This window comes from Amblyraja radiata, chromosome 8 (assembly GCF_010909765.2).
Source record: "Amblyraja radiata isolate CabotCenter1 chromosome 8, sAmbRad1.1.pri, whole genome shotgun sequence".
NCBI classification, from domain to species: domain Eukaryota; kingdom Metazoa; phylum Chordata; class Chondrichthyes; order Rajiformes; family Rajidae; genus Amblyraja; species Amblyraja radiata.
Window position 1 is genome coordinate 66,761,606 of NC_045963.1, and position 25,493 is coordinate 66,787,098.

At 42.8% G+C, this 25,493-nt stretch overlaps 1 protein-coding gene across 3 annotated transcripts in view; it reads left to right on the plus strand.

The window, feature by feature from the left end:
• The window catches only part of tab2 (TGF-beta activated kinase 1 (MAP3K7) binding protein 2), a 42,203-nt gene extending 16,981 nt beyond the window's left edge, over window positions 1-25,222 (plus strand). For 2 of the 3 annotated variants that reach the window (XM_033026133.1, XM_033026134.1), the window contains exons 3-9: window positions 4,470-4,556; window positions 7,325-7,494; window positions 9,024-10,605; window positions 12,793-12,953; window positions 17,773-17,866; window positions 21,480-21,560; window positions 23,271-25,222. In XM_033026133.1, the coding sequence (XP_032882024.1) occupies window positions 7,393-7,494; window positions 9,024-10,605; window positions 12,793-12,953; window positions 17,773-17,866; window positions 21,480-21,560; window positions 23,271-23,416 (2,166 nt within the window). In that variant the 5' untranslated portion in view covers window positions 4,470-4,556; window positions 7,325-7,392 and the 3' untranslated portion in view covers window positions 23,417-25,222. Of the gene's footprint in view, window positions 1-3,731; window positions 3,766-4,469; window positions 4,557-7,324; window positions 7,495-9,023; window positions 10,606-12,792; window positions 12,954-17,772; window positions 17,867-21,479; window positions 21,561-23,270 lie in introns of those variants that run through there. The other variant, XM_033026135.1, reaches the window with a different exon arrangement.
• Window positions 25,223-25,493: the final 271 nt, after the last annotated feature.

Here is a 25,493-nt window from a genome sequence, read left to right on the forward strand (position 1 = left end):
CATATGAGATATCCTCATTCTTCAAGAAACATGGGATTCCCCCTTGTAGATAATGCTCTCACAGATGTCTCCTCTGTGTCCCGTAGTTCTACTCCAGCTCCACCTCCCCACAGAAGCAACATGGACAGAGTTCCCCTGGTTCTTGCCTTTCACCCCACCACCTCCGCGTCCGACACATCCTACGACATTTCCGTCACCTCATAAGGGATCCCACCGCTAATCACATCTTCCAATCTCCACCTCTTTCCGCCTTCCGCAGGGACTACGTAACTCCTTGGTTCATTCATTACTTCCTACCCAAACCACCTTATCAGGTACATTGCCCAGCAACAGCAGGAGATGCAACACATCCTTATACAAGTCGTCAAGTCAACTTTATTTGTCACATACGCATACAAGATGTGCATGTGAACGGGTCCTTTTCACAATGGCAGGCAGTGACTAGTGGGGTACCGCAAGGCTCAGTGCTGGGACCCCAGCTATTTACAATATATATTAATGATCTGGATGAGGGAATTGAAGGCAATATCTCCAAGTTTGCGGATGACACTAAGCTGGGGGGCAGTGTTAGCTGTGAGGAGGATGCTAGGAGACTGCAAGGTGACTTGGATAGGCTGGGTGAGTGGGCAAATGTTTGGCAGATGCAGTATAATGTGGATAAATGTGAGGTTATCCATTTTGGTGGCAAAAACAGGAAAGCAGACTATTATCTAAATGGTGGCCGACTAGGAAAAGGGGAGATGCAGCGAGACCTGGGTGTCATGGTACACCAGTCATTGAAAGTGGGCATGCAGGTGCAGCAGGCAGTGAAGAAAGCGAATGGTATGTTAGCTTTCATAGCAAAAGGATTTGAGTATAGGAGCAGGGAGGTTCTACTGCAGTTGTACAGGGTCTTGGTGAGACCACACCTGGAGTATTGCGTACAGTTTTGGTCTCCAAATCTGAGGAAGGACATTATTGCCATAGAGGGAGTGCAGAGAAGGTTCGCCAGACTGATTCCTGGGATGTCAGGACTGTCTTATGAAGAAAGACTGGATAGACTTGGTTTATACTCTCTAGAATTTAGGAGATTGAGAGGGGATCTTATAGAAACTTACAAAATTCTTAAGGGGTTGGACAGGCTAGATGCAGGAATATTGCTCCCGATGTTGGGGAAGTCCAGGACAAGGGGTCACAGCTTAAGGATAAGGGGGAAATCCTTTAAAACCGAGATGAGAAGAACTTTTTTCACACAGAGAGTGGTGAATCTCTGGAACTCTCTGCCACAGAGGGTAGTCGAGGCCAGTTCATTGGCTATATTTAAGAGGGAGTTAGATGTGGCCCTTGTGGCTAAGGGGATCAGAGGGTATGGAGAGAAGGCAGGTACGGGATACTGAGTTGGATGATCAGCCATGATCATATTGAATGGCGGTGCAGGCTCGAAGGGCCGAATGGCCTACTCCTGCACCTAATTTCTATGTTTCTATGAAAGTGGCAATGCCTGCGGATTGTGCAAAAACAACAGAATAGAACAGAACCAGTATTTGCATTTTAGAAAAAAAATTTAAAAAGACACGACACAACCGTAAATTAGTCCCTGATGAGATAAGAGTTTACAGTCCGGATGGCCTGTGGGAAGAAATTCCGTCTCATCCTCTCTGTTTTCACAGCGTGACAGCGGAGGCGCTTGCCTGACTGTACCAGCTGGAACAGTTCGTTGCTACGGTGGTAGGGGTCCCTCATTATGTTGCTTGCTCTGGATCTGCACTTCCTAGTGTATAGGTCCTGCAGAGGGGGTTAGTGTAGTTCCCATAGTGCGTTCAGCCGAACGCACTACACTCTGCAGAGCCTTCCTGTCCTGGGCAGAGCTGTTCCCAAACCATATTGAGATGTTGCTTTCCAGAATAGAAGCACTGAAGGATCCTCGGAGAGACTCTGAATTTCCTCAGCTGCCTGAGGTGGCAATGGTGCTGCCTTGCCTTTCTCACCAGTGCGGCAATGTGTGTTGTCCATGTCAGATCCTCTGTGATGTGGACTCCAAGGTATTTAAAGCTGCTCACCCTATCCACAGTAGTCCCATTTATCTCCAGTGGCATGTACATCCTCAGATGTTGAGCCCTTCTAAAGTCCACAATCAGCTCCTTAGTTTTTGTGACATTCAAGAGGAGGCTGTTGTCCTGACACCAGAGTGCCAGATCAGCCACCTCCTCCTGGTAGGCGTTCTCATCGTTATCGGAGATCAGGCCCACCAACACAGTATCATCAGCAAACTTGATGATGGAGTTGGAGCTGAACCTGGCCACACAGTCGTGTGTACAGGGAATACAGTAGGGGGCTAAGGACGCAACCCTGGGGGGATCCTGTGTTCAGGGATAGGGGGTTGGAGGTATGTCTCCCCATCTTGACCACGTGGGGGCGAAGTTCCAGCAGCTTCTCAGCAAGTCTGGTGGGGACTATGGTATTGAAAGCTGAACTGAAATCAATGAACAGCATCCTCACATAGCCCACCATCTGGCTATCAAGGTGAGAGAGAGTGGTGTGCAGAACCTGGGAGACTGCATCATCCGTGGATCTGTTCGGACGGTATGCGAACTGCACCGGGTCCATGGTACGAGGGAGGAAGGCGCAGATGTGTTCCTTGACCAGCCTCTCGAAGCATTCCATGATTACCGAGGTGATTACTGGTCGGTAATCATTCAAGCAAACTGGAGAGGCATTCTTTGTCATTGGTACAATGGTGGATCTTTTGAAGCAGGCAGGGACCACGGACTTGGCCAGAGAGAGGTTGAATATTGTGGTGAGCACTGGAGCAAGCTGAGTAGCACAAGACTTTAGTACTCGCCAGATATACCATCTGGGCCTACAGCTTTCCCCGTTTTCACACGCGTCAGAGCCCTCCACACGTCGTGCTCGGTCACCGAGAATGTGCACATCCCCCGTGGTGGACCTCCCTCCAGCCTTGCTAGCCAGCACACTGGCAGTGTTGTTGATAGCAGGCGAGCTAAGGGCGATGTACGATTTGAATCGTGCGTAAAAAGTCACGACTCCCTCCAGGGACCCCGACAGTCCTTTCAGGTTTGACAGCGGTTCACATGTACCTCCTCTAACCTCATCTACTGCATGCGGTGTTCCTGGTTGAGACCAAACACCTGTGACCGTTTCGCTGAAAACATGCTGGGTCTGCCTAGGTTGACGGGATCTTCCCATTCCATTACTGCCCTTTCTGTCCTGGGCCGTCTCCATTGCCAGAGTGAGGCCACACGCAAATTGGAGGAACCGCACCTCATATTTAGTTTGTGTAGCTTACAACCCAGTGGTATCAACTTAGAATTCTCTAATTTTAAGTAACTTCTACTTACTCCCCTCCCCCCTTGCCTTCTTTGGTCATTTATGGCCGGCCTTAACTATTTCTGGTCCTTTCTCTCCTCGTGCTCTTCACTCCCACCTCCACCTCCACCCCCACCCCAACCCTCTACTTTTAGTCTGAAGAAGGGTCCCTACCCGAAACGTCAGTCATCCTTTCCTCCAGAGATGCTGTTGACCCACTGAGTTACTCCAGCAATTTGTGTCTATCTTTGGAGAAATTCTTTGTTTCTACGCTCTGTTTTTACAATATTTTTGTTTATCAGACTTTTGAACGTTTTCAATTAGTGTATTTTTTTTTCTGGAAATGCTCACTCTCTTGAAAATGCACACCCTCAGATCTTTAATGGTTTTTTTTCTATCAATTGGAATGGATGCAGAGAATTCTGGAGAATGTTTCACCAGCAGTTAGCTTACCATATGGTACATGTGTTTTTGTCCCTTACCTAAAAAAGAATAATGTAGCATTGGAGGCAGTCCAAAAGGGATTCACGAGGCTAATTCCTTGGATGAGATTTGTGCTTTTCAGAGAGGCAAAACAGTTTTAGTATTAATTCATTGGAGTTTAGCAGAATGAGAGGTGATATTATTTTGACCCAAAGATCTAAGGGGTCATGAGAGAATGGATATTAAAATGATTTTATTAGGGGGTGAATTTCGAATAAGGGGATGTAGTTACAAGATAAGAGACTATTTATTTAAAATTTGTCGTGTAAAGTGTGTCGAAATTTCTTTTTGCAAGGGATGGTGAATTTCTGGAATTCTTTGCTCGCAGGGAATTGTAGACTAGATCATTAGAAGTATTTGAGATGGAGGTGGATACATTTTTAAAAGCTTGGAAATTGAAGGCGATGGGGAACTGGCACAGAAGAGGAGTTGAGGCCACATGGATCAACGATGATCATATTGAATGACAGATCGGTCTTGAGGGCCAGATGGCCTACTCCTGTGCCTCGTTTCTTGCATTCATGGGCATATGCCTGGTTTCATACATTTTGCATTACCAAGAATATGAAGAAATGTATAACTATATTTGAATCTTTTTTTTACAAATAATTTGGAATTAAAACCAGATAATGAATTAGCATAAGTTTTTAACTTAATACTTTTTTTTACTTTTACATCAGACAGTGGGTCAAGCTGAGAGAGAGAATCGCAGAAACAGACAATCTTCACATTTGTTTTCAAAAAATTAGTTTCTTCGGCTGCAGCGGGTGAGTGGAACAATTAACATTTACTGAGTGGGGAAAAACCCCTGATACCATGTGAATTGATTCATGTTTTTGTATATTGACGATGTATATCTACAAGATATATTTAAAAATAGTGTGCCGAGGTGCAACTGTGAACTTGCACGTTTTTTTTTTGTTTACATTGATTATGTTTGCCAAATTGCTGTCAATTTGTCATGATGCAATTACATCATATCTCCTAAAGCATATACTGCTATACCATATCAACGACACATAATTATTACAGGTTCACAGATCTGCATAGAAAACTTCCATTACTTCCACATGTACAGGGCAGTTTAGGATGGAAATATAAAATAAAGTACTTAAGATTTTTGAATTGGATGACCAATATGTCCCAGTTACCTATCCTTGCTGTCTCTGAAAACTGCACTTGGTGCTGAATCCTCATGTATAATGTGTATTAACTGTTTACCAGGGCTTGATCCAAAGAAAATGCTTTCAGAGTCTTGTCTCGGAGAAATATTTTTCTGATGTAACAGCATTTGTTTAATGGGGATGGAGCCAGGCATAGTCAATGCTGGCTGCAAGCCCTGCTCTTCACCATTTCTCAAGCAATGAAAGCAGCCAAGTGTTCTTTTTTTTTCCAGGGAAGCAGAGACACAGACTACAGTGTGTTTATTTATGCAGCTGTGATATTAGTTTATTGAAGGAAAACAGCATTTATTTATTGTCCAGAAAGCAGTTACAAGATGCTTAAGTGAGTGTTGCAGCTATTTCTGCAAACGTTGCAGACTTGGAAACACCTCGGCCTTCTGGCTATGCAACCATTAGTTCTGGCAAGCCTATGCTTCTCTGTATCCTGCCTTTTGACAAACATCAAGGGAACTAAGACCATCACAACATTGTTCATTCTTCACTGTGCTCTAAACCTACAACCATCCCTATTCCCATGCCCCACTCATTAGAGTGACGCAACAGGAGGAAAAACTGCATTTTTTATTTTTCTATCATTTTTGATCAACTTCACTTTACTCCACAGTTTACCACACTCCAAAATTAAACAAATGGGGTAGAATAATAAATATTTGGGTAGTTGCCAAATGAAAAAGACAATATTCAGCCTTCTGATGAGAACCAAATAAATGGTCAAGGAATTGAATGATTGCTTGATACTTTGTTATCACATGTGACAGTGAATTTTTTAGTTTTGCATACCATACACAAAGTAGGCAAAGTATGCAAAGAGTCCCCAATGGTCCCTCTTTGTTCTCGCCCCCCCACCCCCACCCCGGATCCCTGTTTGCTCTCTCAGGGTTTTGGCACTTGGGAAGCAGCACAGCTGTTTTCCTGTTTTCAGCATGGAGAGGCCTGATCGATGTCTTTCATAGCATCCCCAGAAGTACTAAATGCATGGCATGCCCCCATACCATCCCCACTTCTCTCCACTCTTACACCTGGACTTCCTTCGTGCTTCCTCAGTACATGATTTTGAGTCCTGATCCATCCCCTGTTTTTGTCTATGCCCTTGGACATCCAGCATAATGCAGGAAATGGTACACTTGTCCCTTTACCTCCCCCCTCGACTCCATCCAAGGACCAAATTAGTCTTTCCAGATGAGGCAGAGGTTCACCTGCACCTCCTCCAACCTCATCTACTGCATGCAGGAGTCAACTACTCTACATCGGCGAGACCAAGAGCCGGCTCGGTGATCGCTTCGCTGAACACCTCCGCTCAGTCCATCTTAACCAACCTGATCGTCTGGTTGCTCAGCACTTCAATTCCCCCTCCCATTCCTACTCTGACCTTTCTGTCCTGGGCCTCCTCCATCGCCAGAGTGAGGCCCAGCACAAATTGGAGGAACAGCACTTCATATTTCGCTTGGGTAGTTTACACCCCAATGGCATGAACAATGATTTCTCTAATTTTAGATAGCCCTTGCTTACTCCCTCCTTCTCCACCCCCTTCCCAGTTCTCCCACAAGTCCTACTGTCTCTCCGCCTACTTCCTTTCTTTTTCTCGCCCCCCCCGGACATCAGTCTGAAGAAGGATCTCGACCCGAAACATCAGCAATTCCTTCTATCCATAGACGCTGCCTCACCCGCTGAGTTTCTCCAGATTTTTCCAGCATCTGCAGTTTGTTCTTAAACAACAAAGAACTGCTCATTGCTATTTCCAAATCAGGATGGTGTGCAACGGCAGGTGGCACTCGTCGATGGGTTCCCTTTGAACATCAAGAGGAAGTAGTTAAACCAACTTCACTTGTGTGGCACAAATGTTAATTGATGATGGGGTGTTTTTATTCTGTTTCCCACAGTAATGTGGAACTCACCATGCCTTTCTTTTACACATCTGTGATATTCATGGACTTGAGATCTGGAAATTTACTTCTTTCAATTTTCTTATGATTTGTGCAAGCGGGCCATTCAGCCCCATGAATCTGTTTTTCCATTCAGTTGGATAAATTTGGTCTGAAACTTCTTGCCAAGTTTCCATTACCATTGATAACCCTTATCTATCAAAACTCTGCCAGTTTCATGTTGGAATGTTTATTTGACCTCTAATTTCAGCAGTGGTTTGGGGAAGCTGTATCAAATCTCTGGCAAATTTTATGCGAAGAATGAGTAAAATGGTGTATAATGTGGAGTTTGATTCCAACACGGGTTCATTGGGATATACACTATTAACTACAAATTCTGTGAAATCTGTAGAAGTACGATTTATCTGTGGTTTTAAGTTAGCATTTTTACAAATTCAGAAATTAATTATTTCAACCCATAACTTTTAGAAAATGCCTGATGGGAGACAAGAGTTTTGCTGTGATTGAGACTTGCAACATTGTAAGGCAGAATACGAATGGCCCAGGGAAACCAACATATTAATGTTCAGGTTCTGCATGACCTGCGGCAAAAGTTCCCTGAAGTACCTGAGTGTGTTGTCTCCCACTGTATGCTGCAGGTAGGTGAAGTAATATTGGAGTAAATTTATTCCACTGTCCTGAACTTTGATTGTTGTCCTCTGATGTGGGAACAAGTCGATTGATCTTTTTGTAAATGTTAAATCCCTTGTTCAAAGGTTCAAAAAGGTTCAAAGGTTATTTATTAGTCACATACACCTAGGTGTAGTGAAATGCTTCTTGCCAGTGCAGCACATAAAGAAAGAATACAGACATAACATTAATAAGAGATTAAACATAAAGAACATCCCCCCACAATGGCTCCCACCATGAGGGAAGGCACAAAGTCCAGTCCCCAACCCCAGTTCACCCATAGTCGGGCCCATTGAGGCCTCCACAGTTGCCTCTACGGAGGCCCGATGTTCCTGGCCGTTCTCGCCGGGTGATGTTGCTCCGGCGTCGGGAGAATCCTCGCAGCGGCTTGGGACACCTGGAACGGCCGCTTCCGTACTGGAGGCCGCGGCTTCCGAAGCCAACAAGGCCGCGCCGGTTGGAGCTCCACAACTGGCGATCTCATCTAGAGATCCCAGGCTCCCGGTGTAAAGTTCGGCGCCGCCGCCCGCAGCTGGCCGCTCCTCAAACCCACAGCTCCGCGATGTTGTTCCCAGCGGTCTCAGCTCACTGGAGCTCCAGCGCGGCGACCCAGGCAAGGCATCGCCCGCTCCACGATAGCGCTCCAGCACTGTGCCGCTGCCGAAGCCGTGGTTCTGGGCAGTGCCCGACAGGAAACACCGCTCCAGGCCCGCTGGTAGGCCGCGAGGACGGGTTGAAGCTGCAGCCCGGAGAAAAGCTGCCTCTCCGACCAGGTAGGGACCCTGAAAGGTAGTTTCCCCCTTCCCCCTTCATCATGGAAAAGGTGTATATTTGAAAGGTCCTGATAGTTCTATTTTCTATTTTGCACTGATTCTTCGGAAATCAGCAATTTCTGATGAATTGCTTAATCAGAGCTGAATTCTGGTGACATAGCTGTTGGCTGTCTTTTCATAGGCTTTATTAGTCTTGATACATTGTATGGAGCTTATTACACTGTTTAAAAGGGTAAGGCATTCTCAGTGCACCCTAGCTAACCAACCAATGACTTCCTTCCATTTCTTTCTCTAGTCTTTCATTCTCTCTTTCATTATATTTTTTCACAAAATTCATATTCCTTGCTAATATGGGAAAACTGTTATTCTTGACAAGCAGTTGAAATTTGAGGAACAAAATTTCAAAGCATTGTTTTTGTTTGGTCTATATTTTCCTTTGCATTCTAAACATAAATTCACCATCAGAGGGAATATCAATGCGAGTCAAAAATAAAACACCATGGATGCTAAAAATACAAAATGTTAAACGCAAAGCACTCAGCTAATCAGGTAGCTTGTGAGGAGAGAGCAATGGTTAAAATATCAGAGGTCATTGATTTGAAAAACGATTTATTTATTTCTCTCCAGCCACTACCTGAATGTTTCCAAACATTTTTGTTTTTATTTTGGGATCAATGTGGGGTAAATTAATTTATTTCCTAATGTTCTCTTGCTGTTTTTCCTAGAACGGTAACAATTTGGATGCTTGCTGTAAGTTTTTAATGCAAGAGAGCACCAAATATCTTTATGGAGAAGGAGATCTGAACTTTTTGGATGATTCTAGCATTTCTGGACTTCACAATCACATGTCTGAACTCAATCTGGATGTCCAGTCCCAGAATGTATATCAGCGCTGGAAGGATGGAAGTCAATTAAATGGAAGCAAAACACTAACTCATAACGTTAGTGATGGGGCACTCCAGACTGCTGTAACCAGCTATGAACCCACAGAAGAGGCACAAATAACACCAACGCAATTGGCTGGAGGTTTTAATATGTTTGGAACAATGGATTTGAGTCGCAGCTCTTCTTCGCCCCAGCAACTTGGACTTCTTCAGCCATTAGGCTCCAAAGGAATATCAGGCACAGCTCAACAAATGCCCAGGTTCAACCCAATTACGGTCACTCTAGCGCCTAACATTCAGACTGGCCATAATGCTCCTAAATCCTTGCACATACGTGGTGTACCCCCACCTGTACTTAATAGCCCTCAAGGTAATGCTATCTACATTAGGCCTTATGTGACAGCACAAAGCAGTACAGGACGTCAGATGTCACAGCAGCCAGGTTGGATATCTACGCAACATACCAGTGCTTCACAGTTTGGCCACAATCAACAGCAGCCAGCCTTCCAGAGTCCTCAGCACTCCCATCAGGTGGAGCAAGTGCCAGGCTTTTACAGCCCTATAACTTCACAGTGTGGTTCAGCACATACCTCATCCCAGCAGTCTGCTTATCCAGGCCAGCAAAGCCATCAGACCTCTCATGTGTACATGCCTATCAGCTCCCCTACAAGTTCTCAACTGCCCCCATATCAGTCATCCAACAGTGCACCTTCAATTTACAGTCAGTATAACATACAGAATATCTCAACGGGGCCACGAAAAAACCAAATTGAAATCAAACTTGAATCGCCACAGAGGAATAATTCAACGATGCGTTCCTCCAGCTCTCGCACAGCACCTTTACCTTCCATCAGCACCCACCCTGGAAGCAGGGGTCAGCCCAAAGTCTACATTTCCGCCAGTCCCCCATCCTGCGATGAAATAATTGGACGCAACCAGCCAAAAGTCTATATCTCGGCAAATTCGACTACTGACGAATCAGGCCTGCGAAATCCACCCACTGTGTATATATCAGCAAATCCAGGGTCAACATCCTCGTCCCGAAGTGGTGCAGGACAAGTCAGTGTGGGCACACAGCAGGCCTCTTTCATTCAGCCTGCCTATATCCGCCATCATCCACCCAAAAGTCGGAGTGGGGGCAATTGCAATGCTGCCACTTCTCCACGAGTTGTGGTCACCCAACCCAATACCAAGTACACTTTTAAGATCACAGTTTCACCAAACAAGCCACCTGCTATTTCCCCTGGGGTTGCATCCCCAACGTTTGAACCTTCCAACCTCTTAAGCCTCCCCGATCATTATGCAGAGCCTGAACCTGTCCAGCATTTGCAGCTAGGGGCTGACCCTACTTCAACTCTCGATGATCGGATTCATGAAGCACGAAGAATGAGTGCAGGATCTGATGACGCTGCCTATACAGAAGGTATAAAATGTTTTTTTTTTAAATGTAATTTGCTTAGGAATTTTATAACTCTTTCATACTACATATGTCCTAATTTCCATATAATTTTTAAAACTAGATTGAATGCTGACATCATTAACCTTGCATTGGTAATGGATTCTTTACAGGTACTGAAATGAGAAGAAAATGATTTGCTTCGTATATTATTGATAAGAATTCTGTTTCATAAGAAGAATAAGTGGCACTCGTTCTAGCTGAAATTGCTGAATTTATTTTCTAAACCCACAGTTCTAGGTAGTTGAATTGTATGTAAATTACCTCTAGTGTCACTAAAGGCAAAGTGGGGTGGTGGCTCCACATGGAATCCAGAATAACACCAGTTACATACAAATGAAGCCATCAATAATTACATGAACTTGATCTAGGAATGGCTGTATATCTGTGGCATATTCCTATTCAATATTGTAACATTCCCACAATAAAACTCTTGCTTAGTTTATAGGACAACTGAATTACTGTGTGCCCTGGTATTGCAGAATTACTGCTGCCTTCCAGCGAATGCGATTGCATGCCTCCGATACTGCCTGCTGTTGGATCATCTTGCAGTACTGCTACTCTACTCCCTTTTGTAATGGTACAACTGTACCAGGACTATATCACCTTGTTTTATCGTATTTTCACAAATCCCTTCTGAGTTTTGTCAATGCAACTGTATTTCCTGCTGTAGCTTTCAACTGCTATTTGTTACTGAAGCTTTGTAAGTAATTGTTATTCTGCTGTGTTCAGGCAGTATTGTATACTATATTGCCAAAATATTACACTCTTAATACTACTCTATGCCATGAAGTATGACAGTAGTACTGTGCTGCTGTATTGTAACTTGTGCTTTAGTCTCCGTTGAGGATAGCTTCAGTAATCTTTAACAAGAGAAAATGCCTCACTATCTGGTTGAAGCGAGAATGTTCCATAGAACCATTTGGCATGACCAAAACGTCAATGTAAGGGATGAATTTTATGAAAATAGATAGATAGGGTTATGGGAAGATATTCCAGAAGCGTGGAATGGAAATTGTGAAATTGCAACTGCCAGTTGATAATATGCAAGAGGCCAAAGCCAGAGGAATGCAGTGTCCACTTGCAGTACTGAAAGTGTTTTATTAGAATGCTATAACCACACACAGACAGAGCAACGTTAGAATAGTCTTTGCTGGGATGTAATAATTCAGCACTTGTGAGAACAAGGGAACACCATGCAATTAATTGAAACATTCTTGCTCCTGCTTGTTTCACATACGGCACTGCATCACACTTGTGCATTTTACTTTCTATCAGTATTTCAGCAGTAGTATGCTGCTTCCTTGCTCTCATGTTGTATTGTAGCACTGTAACTCTATCTCCAGCTCCCATTCCATCTTGTAGCAATACTACTTTACACCCTGCTCACAAATGATATTCAGTGGGGGAGGATTTGAACTAAAATGGCACAGAACTGAATAACAGCAAGATTAGAGACCAGAGAGGAAGAGCAGTATCAACAAATCAGTTGGATTAAAAGCAGGAGGCTTGGCTAATGTAAACAGTGTGAAGAAAACAGTTTCAAAATATTAAACTGTATTAGAAAAACAGTTAGAGAATGTGAAAGTAATATAGAGCAATTTTAACTGAGAAAATCAGAAAACGTGAAATTCAGCATATTTCCAAGTTAGAATTAAGAATGTATATAAAGATTGGAATTCTCAGTTTGAGAGCATTGACAAATAAGGGGTGTAACATAATTGCTGTAATAGAGTTGTGGCTTAGAATTGGCTAGGGTTGCAATAATAGGACTGATGTTAATGTCAGCAGTTTACGAGCAAGAGACAAAAACAAATAACTGAAACCTCTTTTTGAATCGATGACATTGTTCAGTAGCACCAATGGTTTATTGCAGCAGGAAAACACTTATCTGGCATGGAAAGCATTTCAACATAAATTTTATTTTCATTTTTTAAAAGTGCTTCTACTTTTATCTACTTGTATTGTTTACAAAGTATCAATTTTTGGGTGTATGATGATGTAGACCTTCTGAAAGCCAAGTAGTTAAAATAAAAGGTGTGTCCAAGTTAAAAAGTGAATTATTTTTCTGAAGTTTAATTATCATGATCATTTTTTGGAGTATAACTTTCCTTCTAAGTGATCTGCACATTAACAAATTAATGTGCCTTCCAGCTTTGTTAGTGCATCAGAAGGCCAGAATGGATCGATTGCATCGAGAACTTGAGCTGGAGAAGAAAAAGTTAGACAAACTGAAGAGTGAAGTCAATAAGATGGAAAGTGACCTTACCCAGCGGCGGATGAAAAGATCAAATTCAGCTTCCCAGATCCCATCGGTATGATTCACTAATTTTAGTTGATTTTCTTTTCATTTACGTCTCGGTTCGGACTCGACAGATCTCACTCTAGAAATTTGAGCGCAGCAATCTGAGTTAATAATCCCAATGTTTCCCTAAGGATGTGTGCGCTACATATCCAAATAGAAGACACACACTGCCCTCCATAATGTTTGGGACAAAGACCCATCATTTATTTAGTTGCCTCTATACTGCACAATTTGAGATTTGTGATAGAAAAAAAATCACATGTGGTTAAAATGCATATTGTCATATTTTAATAAAGGCCATTTTTATACATTTTGGTTTCATCATGTAGAAATTACAGCAGTGTTTATCCATAGTCTTCCCCCCCCCCCCCCCCATTTCAGGGTACCATAATGCTTGGGACACAGCAATGTCATGTGAATGAAAGTAGTCATGCTTAGTATTTTATTGCATATCCTTGAAGTCTGCGATTCATGGACATCACCAGTTGCTGGGTGTCTTCTCTGGTGATGCTCTGCCGGCCTGTATCACAGCCATCTTTAGCTTATGCTTGTTTTGGGGGCTAGTCCCCTTCAGTTTTCTCTTCAGCATATAAAAGGCATGCTCAATTGGGTTCAGATCGGGTGATTGACTTGGCCACTCAAGAATATACCATTTTTTAGCTTTGAAAAACTCCTTTGTTGCATTAGCAGTATGTTTTGGATCATTGTCTTGCTGTAGAATGAATCGCCGGCCAATGAGTTTTGAGGCATTTGTTTGAACTTGAGCAGATAGGATGTGTGGCGGCGGCTCCTACAGCCTGTCTGTCTTTTTTTTATTTTTGTCTAGTTGAATGTAGTGTTTGGTGTTTTTTAAGCTTGGTTTTAAATGTGTATATGTGGGGGGCGGGGGGAGGGGGAAACCGTTTTAAATCTCTTCCCTGTACGGGAGACCCGACCTTTTCCCTGTCGGGTCTCCGTTGTCGTTGGGGCCTAGCACCGTGGAGCGGCCTCCAGCCTGAACGACCCGGGGGCTCGGGAGTCTGCGGAGCTGTGGAGCTGCGGACTACTCACCATCGTGGGGCTGGCCGGCCTCGGAACGTGGGGAGCGGTGGTGACTCGCTGCTGCGACTCGACTCCTGGGGCTCGGAGGCTCCAGCAACGCAGCCGCAGGTCCGGTGGACTGGGACATCGGGAGCTCGCGGGTCCGGGGGGAGAGAGAGACCGCTTCCCGGAGCTCCCGCAACGCGACTTATCCAGCCCGTGTCGCGGGGTTGGAACGACCTGGAGCGGGGTCATACATCACCCGGCACGGCTTCATGGCCGTGGGACTCACCATCGCACGCTGGGGCTCCGACCTTGTACTTTCAGACCAGGAGCGGGGCCGTAAATCGCCCCGCGCGGCCTAAAATGGCCGTGGGACTTATCATCACCCGCCTGGGGCTTGGACATCGGGAGAGACATGGAGAGCAGGGGAGAGAAAAGACTTTGCCTTCCATCACAGTGGGTTCACTGTGATGGATGTTTGTGTGAACTTAATTGTGTGTATGTCTGTAGGACATTGTCTTTGTTTGTATGGCTGTGGAAACAAAATTTCGTTTGAGTCTCACTGGGGCTCAAATGACAATAAATTGTATTGTATTGTGTCGATACACTTCAGAATTCATTATGCTACCAGCATCAGCAATTGTATCATCAATGAAGATAAGTGAGCTGGAGTAGGCCATTCGGCCCCGAGCCATTCAATGTGATCATGGTTGATCATCCACAATCAGTACCCCGTTCCTGCCTTCTCCCCATATCCCCTGACTCCGATATCTTTAAGAGCCCTATCTAGTTCTCTCTTGAAAGGATCCAGCGAACCGGCTTCCACAGGCCTCTGAGGTAGAGAATTCCACAGACTAACAACTCTCTGTGTGGAAAAAGTGGTTCCTCATCTCTGTTCTAAATGGCTTGCCCCTTATTCTTAAACTGTGGCCCCTGGTTCTGGACTCCCCCAACATCGGGAACATGTTTCCTGCCTCTAGCGTGTCCAAATCCTTAATAATCTTATATGTTTCAATAAGATCTCCTAAATTCCAGAGTATACAAGCCCAGCCGCTCCATTCTCTCAGCATATGATAGTCCCGCCATCCTGGGAATTAACCTTGTGAACCTACGCTGCACTCCCTCAATAGCAAGAATGTCCTTCCTCAAATTTGGAGACCAAAACTGCACACAATACTCCAGGTGTGGTCTCATCAGGGCCCAGTACAACTGCAGAAGGACCTCTTTGCTCCTATACTCAACTCCTCTTGTTATGAAGGACAACATGCCATTCGCTTTCTTCACTGCCTGCTGTACCTGCATACTTACTTTTATTGACTGATGAACAAGGACTCCCAGATCCCGTTGTACTTTTCCCCTTTTCCCAACTAGACACCATTTACCATATTTCCCGGCGAAGAAGACGCACCCCATTTTGAGTTGCTAAATTTTGAAAAAAGGCGGCGGGAAAGGATCAAGGGTTTGGTTCAAGGATGCAATGAGGACCGGGGAGCCTCCATCTTTGCCTGTCCCACAATGCGCTGTGCGGTTCAGATCTATCCCTCATTGCTGACAGCTGATTTATATTCACTGCAGTATATATGGCTGCAGAAACGGCATTTCGTTTGGACCTCAACGGGGTCCAAATGACAAATAAATGTATTGTATTGTATTGTATTCTTTGGCTGGTTGGCTAGGTCCAGTTTCACCCTTGCAAACACTTTGCTGATGGCAACATTCTACCAGGACTCGGATGTTTGCAAGGGTGAAACTGGACCTAGCCACCCAGCCAGAGATTGTAAATCAGCTGCCAGCAATGAGGGATAGACTTGGCTATCCCTCAGTACAGTAACATGTTCTTGATGTTGCTGAACTGAGGGATAGCCAAGCCTATCTTTCTTGGCTAACAACCTAACCTTTGGCCTCCAAGACGCAGGTAAATTTTCAGGCCTTGTTTTAGGCTAAAAAGTAGCGTCTTCTTCGCTGGGAAATACGGTAGATAATAATCTTCCTTCCTGTTTTTGCTACCAAAGTGAATAACCTCACATTTCTCCACATTAAACGTCATCTGCCATGCATCTGCCCATTCACCCAACCTGTCCAAGTCACCTTGCATTCTCATAGCATCCTCCTCTCAGTTCTCAATGCCACCCAGCTTTGTGTCATCTGCAAATTTGCTAATGTTACTTGTAATCCCTTCATCTGAGTCATTAATATATATTGTAAATAGCTGCGGTCCCAGCACTGAGCCTTGCGGTACCCCACTAGCCACTGCCTGCCATTCTGAAAGGGACCCGTTAATCCCTACTCTTTGTTTCCAGTCTGCCAACCAATTTTCTATCCAAGTCAGCACTCTACTTCCAATACCATGTGACCTAATTTTGCCCACTAATCTCCCATGTGGGACCTTATCAAATTATTTCTGAAAGTCCAGGTACACCACATCCACTGGCTCTCCCTCGTCCATTTTCCTAATTACATCCTCAAAAAATTCCAGAAGATTAGTCAAGTATGAATTCATTATGCTACTACCATCAGCAGTTTTATCATCAATGAAGATAAGTGAGCCAGTACCTTCAGCAGCCATGCATGCCCAGGCCATAACACCCCCACCACCGTGTTTCACAGATGAGGTGGTATGCTTTGGATCTTGGGCAGTTCCTTCTCACCTCTTGCCATCACTCTGATATCAGTTAGTCTTAGTCTCATCTGTCCACAAGACCTTTTTTACAGTCTTTTGCCTGTAGCGTTAATCACGTTATGCCCTCTCATCTAAATGTAAATATAAATTCCTTTGGTATTATTTAAAATAAATGAAAATCCAGCAAATTGCTGATGTTAGTAAACGTAATTAAAAACAAAGTGATTGAAACACGTAGCATCTGGGGGGAAAAAAAGAGATGGTTAACTTTTCAGGTTCTAAATCCTGTATAGTTAATAATAGGGAGGTGTTCCCTATATATTTGTTGAATTTATTGAATATTCGCAATTAATATTTGCATGTGAAGAAGAGTCCCAACTCGAAACACTGTATAACCATCTCCCTCCATAGTTGGTTCGCTGAGTTCCAAGGTTTCACAAGGTTCTAGCATCTGCAATCGATTGTTTTTCAATCAGTTTATTCCCTGTTGCAGTTCACAGAAGTATTAGCAAATTAGCAAAATCTTTTACTGACCACATTTTACGAAGAAAGCATGTAATCAGCTTTCAGATATTTTTAGATGACCTGAAGCAGTGAAGGATTTTGTGTAATGCATGTATTTTATTCTTTAATGTGAATGTCGAAAATGTGTTTAGTCCACACAGTAAAGGCCACTAATTCAATGTCACTGCTTAATATAAGCATGCAATGCTGAAAATGTATAATTGTTCTATAAAAATAATAATTTGTTTACTGAACAATAATTTGTCCAGTTAGAAATTTTAATTAGTTTGATAACAGCAATGTGAACACTCAAATGACAATTCAGTCGTGGGGTGGAAGATTGCAACCTTCATGTGGTCCGCCATGTTTCGACGAATGCAATCAACCCAGCGTGCACATTCAAATAAGATCAAATAGAAAAAGTTGTCCTACAACTTTAGGCTGTGCACGCCATACGCAAGAAGACAATTCAGTCTTCTGATCATTGCCCTCTCCAGATGCTGCCTCATGCTGATTTCCTCCAGAACTTTATGAATTGCCATTAGCAAAACACAGCTGTTTTCTTGTACAAATCAAATATCCAGTACCTCTATTTAAACCTGTTATAAGGAATTTTTAATTTGATAGTGCTGTTTCTTTGAAATTGCTGTAATGACAACCAATATACATTTTGGCCTTTCAGTTAGAAGAAATGCAGCAGTTACGAAGCAGCAACCGGCAGCTGCAGATTGATATAGACTGCATAACCAAAGAGATTGACCTATTTCATGCAAAAGGTATGATGTTATCATCAATTTATTAGCAATCAAACTGTGTTACACTAATAATGTTCTATAAACAGTTTTAAAGGATCACCAACAGCTTTATGAGTTAAACAAGTTGGAATGGATTTGCTTTAAACTATAGATTGTGAAAACGTAATTAGTTCAGCTACATCATTACAGAATCATCAATGACTTAAAAAGAGCTTGCCACACTGTGTAGCGTGTATTGAAGAATCTGAGAACAAGAATACAATAGCAATCATGCAGGCATAGACATCTGTGTATGTACTGGGACCCACCCTTACTTCTCTTTGTATCACAACATTTTCACATCTCTTTCGGGGAAAGAGATAGTTGGGCTGCATCAAAACCAGCATGAATCATGAGGGGTCAGGTGCTCAGCAATCGGTGAAAGTATCTTTAAGATTGGAACAGAAGCAATTGAGGGATTTAAGCAAGGATTTTGAAAGGTTTGTTCATTGATTTGTGAGTAACTCTTGCTGAGTGCTAGAATACTGCAGGAGGTATGGATTAGCTGAAGGTCCTGTCCAGTGGTGGAAGTATAAGTGACCAGGAGCTTTGGAAGTATTTCATGTAAAATGACTGTGGCATACGGCAGCACATGGCAGAGGTGAGCATTGTAATGGGAGGTCTGGGTAATGGAAAACATATTGAATAAGAAGCTTGGGTTAAGATCAAACAGAATGTTGCTATAAAAATGGGCATCTCTTCCAATCTCCAGCAAAAGGCCGTCACAACTTCAAGACTAAAAATCAGTCCAACAGCACAGAAGCAGTGGAGTTGTTTTGAGAAGGTACACAAAATTGCTGGGGAAACTCAGCGGGTGCAGCAGCATCTATGGAGCGAAGGAAATAGGCGACGTTTCGGGCCGAAACCCTTCTCAGTCTGAAGAAGGGTTTCGGCCCGAAACGTCGCCTATTTCCTTCGCTCCATAGATGCTGCTGCACCCGCTGAGTTTCCCCAGCAATTTTGTGTACCTTCGATATTCCAGCATCTGCAGTTCCCTTTTGAACAACAACGAGTTGTTTTGAGAGTTTGATTGATAACACTGCATATTATCAGTGGGGCATGACCCTAGCTCTGCAGATTATTTTGAAATTGGGTCAGATGGTAAATTAACTAGAAGCCCAAGGGTGAATCCTTGTGAGACTGCAAGTTATGGTAGTTAAATTGAGATAAGAGATACATTGCTGGAGTTGCCCTGGCTATAACTGGATAAGTTGTACAGATACTAAGACAAATTCCATTGATTTGGACTATTGTGTGCAACAACCAAAGCTGCAGAGGAGTCGGGGATGTTAATATACCAAAGTCAAGGTCACAGAGAAGAGCATTTTTTGACATTGATCAGCACTGAGATTTTTTTCATATGGGAGGTGAACACAAATCTGACAAATGATGAGTTCATTGCAAATGACGAGTTCATGAAATTTGAAGCACTGGATACTGAATACTGGACTGGACTAGATACTGAAGTTAATGGTGACATACTGAATAATGGGAGATGGTGATGATGAGGAACAATTTACAACACTGCTAGGAGGTTGCAGTGTGACTTGGATAGATTGAGTGAGTGGGCAGATGCAGGGGCAGATCTACTATGAAACTAATTAAGCTTAAGCTCCAGGACCCCTAATCCCGGAGGCAACTTGGTCCAGATATTCTTCTGATTTAAATCGGAAATTCCGATTTTTTTTTCTTTCCCCCCCCTAGAAATGAACCTGATTTTTCACCTCGACTAAATCCCTCGCCTCAACTAAACTTCACCTCACACTTAAACCTCAACTCAGTAAACCCCACCTCGACTGAACCTCCCACCTGATTACCGCCTCTCTCCCGTGGGGAGGGGCTCGACCTCAGCATCAGCGTGCGTGCGCCCCTCCACTCTCTCACCGGCTCTCTCGGGCAGTGTGCCTGCGCCGCGCTCTGCCCCACCCCCCTGGTTGGAGCCGTTCCGCTCATGCGAGGCGCTGCCAACGGCCGGGGAGGAGGGGCTATAAATAGCGTGAACAGGAGAGAGACGGCGATTAGTCGAGGCGCGGATTATGTGTGAGGTGGAGTTTAGTCATGAGGTGCGAGGTTTAGTTAAGTTGAGGTGGGGTTAAGATGTGAGGTGAGGTTTAGTGAGGTACGGTTTAGTCGAGGCGAGGTTTAAGTGCGAGGAGAAGTTTGGTGGTGAGGTATCGTCGAAGCGAGGGGTTTATGAGCGTGAGTAGAAGTGGGTGTCTGAGCTCAGGAAGGGAGACCGAGGTGTTGCTGAAGGAGATGAGACCACTGCCTTCTGTGGCAGAGAATTCCACAAATTCACAATTCTATGTGAACATTTTTTTTCTTATCTCAGTGCTAGGCAAAGAGACATTTCAGGTAACATTTTTTGTAAAGATTTTTTTAGCTGTATGAGGCCATTTATTGAAACATATAAGATTATTAAGGGGTTGGACATGCTGGAGGCAGGAAACATGTTCCCGATGTTGGGTGAGTCCAGAACCAGGGGCCACAGTTTAAGAATATTGGCTAGGCCAATTAGAACGGAGATGAGGAAATACTTTTTCACACAGAGTTGTGAATCTGTGGAATTCTCTGCCACAGAAGGCAGTGGAGGCCAATTCTCTGTGGAGGCTTTCAAGAGAAATAAATAGAGCTCTTAAAAATAGCGGCGTCAAGGAATATGGGGAAAAGGTAGGAACGGGGTACTGATTGTGGATGATCAGCCATGATCACAGTGAATGGCGGTGCAGGCTCGAAGGACTGAATGGCCTACTCCTGCACCTTGTGCCTATTGTTTATTTCATGAAATATATATCTTTTGGGGGTTATTTTATTGCTTATGTGTTAGAAAAATTTAAGCTTCTGTTATGTAAACTATCAACCGAAAGCTTAAGAATCACTTTCAATTTATTGAAGATGCAGGAGCTTGCCCCCTGAACCCCCACCGGGGTGCTGCCCCTGGACCACGCTGGGGGCCTAGCCAGCCTCTTGGACCCCCGGCCAATACTTCCTAATTAAAAATAATGATATTAATAATATAGTGTAATTCAACACAAAATAATAGTTAAAATAAAAATTTAAAGGTTATTAAAGTATCATGTAGGCTAGTTGTGCACGAAAAAACGTTCAAATTAAGGATGTTTCATTCTAAATATATTTAATATAAAATAATTACATTTAAAACACACTTAACATTTATGACAGAAATTAAAAAATGTTGGTGTTCTGTCGTGGAACAACCACATTGACGAAGATAACAGTGGTTACCCAGAACTCGTTGCTGGTTGCGAAGAGACCCCCATAACAGTTCAAGCTTCGTGACCCCAAAAATGTAGGTCCGCCACTGGGCCTCCTCCTGCACCTGTTTTCTATGTTTCTATGAATTAGTTGGGTGCCAGGAAGGAAAATGTTATGAGCAGAAGCTTAGAAGAGTGCATATTAGCCTCTTACATTGGAATTAACTCCATCTTTCATTAGCTGCATTACCTTCTAGTATCATAAGCAAGGAAATGTAAAAGCATATTAATTTTTTTTAGCCATGTTGAATCCTTATGTGAAAGGTAATGTGCCCAATAAATGTTATGTTACATTATCAAACTGTAAATTCTCCTCCTAGGACCACACTTTAACCCCAGTGCTATACACAATTTTTATGACAATATGGGATTTCGAGGTCCTGTGCCACCCAAACCGAAAGGTAAGCTACAGGTTTTATATAACGACTGAATGTTGCTTATGCTAGGGGAGAATTTAGTCAGCTGTAATTTAGCTGTATGATGTATTATTATATGTACTTAATAAGTGATGTTCATTTTAGTCAAAATGACGTGTCATTATACTATTTAGAAAGAGTTGAATAGATATTTAATGAGAAAATGGGTTTAAGGGGTGTAAGTGTTCCTGTTGATGGCACCATTTAGCCATCAAAGTCCCAAGTCATCCTTTACAATTCTGTCCAGCAATGGATAAGTGGTGTCAGTCCATGAGAAGATATAATTGCAGATTACTGCAATATCCCCATCACCTATCAATCCTCCGTGAGTTTATTAATTAAAGGAATGCACAGGCTAACTTAAAGGATGGCTAGTTCAGAGTTAAAATAGATTTCTAGTGTTACCTATTGACAAGGTTCGGAAACAACCCACCTTATGTGAGAAAGAGTACAGTGAACCTGCGATTACCTGTTGTTGGCTGATGTTTCTGGATAACTTAGGACCTGTATTGTGAGAGTATAGTGCCCTTTAGGTCACCTGAAGCCTCCTATACATGAATGCTGATAATTCCAGCTGCACTTCTCCAACATCTTTCTTGACTGTTTTCAATGTGCCTGCTTCAACTCCTTGCCTCGTTCGTTCGCTCATGTGTCAGACGATGTAGCTCGCTGTTGGCTTCTGTCATCGTCTTTGCCTGACATGGAGTCTTGGAGGAGATGTCATTTCCTTACAATAAGCATTTAAAATACATACTTGTCATCAGTGATCTCTGGCACAGCTCTGAGAAATGATTCCACCCCCTTCTTTGTCATTGTCTCAATTTGAACCAGTTTGTTGACTTTTTCTCCATCCATTTCAATCTTGAGATTAATTTCCAATCTTGTATCCACCCTGTTTGTAACAGGTGTCTATTTTACGCCATGTCACATTGTTTGGCACAGCCTACTGGATCTTTTACATCTGCTTTTATTTACCTTCCGGTTCATATAATCCATAGCTCCCAGAGGGATCACGATCGCCTCCCAATTTCAAAACTTCATAAACTTCGACTTGTTCAATACTCTGCTGCCCAGAACCAAGTCCTCCTTGTACAACACATTTGTTCTGTTCAATTTATTTTGGTTCTCACATTTCCCTAATTGCACCTATTTAAAACTTTTTCTTGGTTTGTTGTCATATCTATCTGTTCAATTAACTGATTCTACAAGTTACCCCTACTGCCTGTCTACTCCTGAAATTATTTTGTCTGCTTCCCCCACCCCCCTTATTTTGCCCCTCTGCTGGTTTCTCCATATTCAGTGGCCTTGCCACATGTGGAGTTCCTTTCCAAAACAACGCTACTTGCAATCACTCTTTTAGGGCACTTTGAAATCTCCCTCCTTACAAAAGTGTTTCAGGATGTTTTGGTTTCTTTTCCATAAGAAGGAGTGGAAATACTTTTATATTTTTAAAACCAATCACAGGTTTTGCAGGAAAAAACAGCATGACTCGAACCACTAAAAGCAGTAAAGTCAGCGAAAAGCTAGGGCGTGAGGTGATGATTAATGGGTAGGAGGGAGTAGGTAAGATAAAATGATAATTTAATTCTCAAATAGTTCTCTTATAGTTAACTTAACAATAAATTCAACTGGGTGTTTGAGGAAGTTGGGAGGATGCATTATTTTCAATGCCCTCTAACTTTTTGTTTCTAACAGAGCAGAAATCTGCAGTTAAACCATCAAAGCCAGTGCCAGATCAAGAGGAGGATGAAGGTGCTCAATGGAACTGTAGCACCTGTACCTTCCTCAACCATCCGGCCCTGATTCGCTGTGAACAGTGTGAGATGCCCAAGCATTTCTGAGCCATAATGCTCCCAGTGAAAGGAGGAATGCCCCATGAAATAAAGGAATTGTTTACAAAGCCTGCAATGACTCAGCAGATGCTATGCTGGAAAGAATTTTGATCCGGACCAGGTGGTCTCTATTGGAGGTTGTTGTTTCAGTACAGTGGTTTTTGAGATTAAATGCACAGATTTTAGATTCCACAGGCAATTGCTGGAGCTGGAGCTGATGTCGGGTTTGCCTGTGCCAGATGTATTGTTACTGATTGGGAAGAAGGATTTCACAAAGCCACATCTATATGAACCACTGTGTGTCTTACTGCCTCTTGCCCTATTTCCCTCACTTTCCTTCCAAGGACACATTTTAATGAGAAGTTATATGTTATCAGGACTGCAGAAGAGAATGGAAAACAAAATCAAAGCAATGTTTTTGACTAAATTGAATGGAGCCGAATCTTGTGAAAGAAAGGCGTTTGAACGTCAGCCCTGAAGAAGCATCTGTGGATGGGGTGGGACAGAATGTGTGCATCACGTATCAGCCTCTCCACTCAGTTTATCTTTCTGCTCTGCAACTTTTATAAGATTCAGCGATGGAATGGAAAAAAAATAAAACAACCATTTTACGTAGACTGAATACTCGCGTTTCCTACAAAGCACACGATCTACTCTTCAAGCTTCCTGTACTGAGCCCTACATATCAGAGATTCCTCTCTGACTTCTTCCTGTGTGCTCAGTTAGCTTCGGTCAGCAGAAACACTATAGGTACAAGAGAAGGCCAGGAAAATGTCAGCAAGAATTGCTGCTAGTTCCTATCTGTTGACTCCCAACCTACTCCAACTCAGCCAGCAACCCCAAGTTCTCTCCCCTTTGCAGAAGAGAGATTTTTCATCGGATTGTGCAAATTTTTATTTGGCTGTAACGTTCCCCTAATTCAATGGCCTTCTTGCACTCTCCATCTTAAATTCACACATGAAGAATGGTAATTTTATGGGTGCCATTGCTTTTGTGGAAGATAAGTAAAACTTGGGAAGGGTAATGTCTCTTTTTCTGCTCCAGAGTTTCCTGTATTACCTGTATGTATCATGCTTTAGACTTTGGTAGCTAACTTCATTGAGCGTTTTTTTTAGTAAAATCATTCTCAATCGACATGATACCTATGGGAAGTGAAGCCTTAATTTAACTTAAAGCTATGTATAAAGCAGCTTTCAGTGGCCTTTCTGTACAGCATTTCTATAAATTATGCTCTTGAACAGACCTGCAAATGCAGTTCGTAAGACAGTGTGACATTCGTGTGAAAATACGCAATTTATTATTTGAGACTCGATTTTATTTTTAAAATATATTTGTAGCTTTCCTGATTCCATAATTGTACATGCTTCATCATAGATTTTGAAATATTGAAGATGAATTTGAGATGAACAGCTGAGGTTTTTAAGCAGACCAATAACACTGAGTTGCTATTCTATGGTTCTGTGTAGTCTGTCAGGAATTTGAATTTTGCAGATTCAATTTACCTTTCGATTCAAATTTATTTTTAAAGCATCGATTCCTACTTTTCTGTTATTTATGTTGCTCAAATTGACCTTGTTGGATAATTGAAAGTTTTCAATGGATAAAAGGTCTGTATTAAGATTACAATGTATATAAAAATAATTATGTTGTCACATAGTGGTTCTGAGCTTCATCTGCAGGTCTAAATGAAAATTGACTGGTTTTAAGTTTTATTAATAAAACATAATGGGATATCTTAAGCGTGATGCTTTACCCTTTTAATTCGATACATTGTCTTTCTGACAAGCTATTTATTAAAAGTGAAGTTGAAATTTCTGAATACCTTTTGGGTTAGTGTACATTATACATGAGACACATTCCCCATTTTTGACTCTCACTATTTGAATTTCTATCCAGTGCAATGGAATCTTAGATCATTTGTGTGACAGAGAATTTGTCATCTGTTTCTGCCCAAGTGCCTGAGATGCACTCAATGAAAATTTCTTTTTCTGGTGTCTGCGTTGTGATACATGATAAAAAAAGATGCCGTTGTTTTTGGTGCACTAGTGTTGGCTACTATATATGACTGAGAGATCTCTCTGCCTCT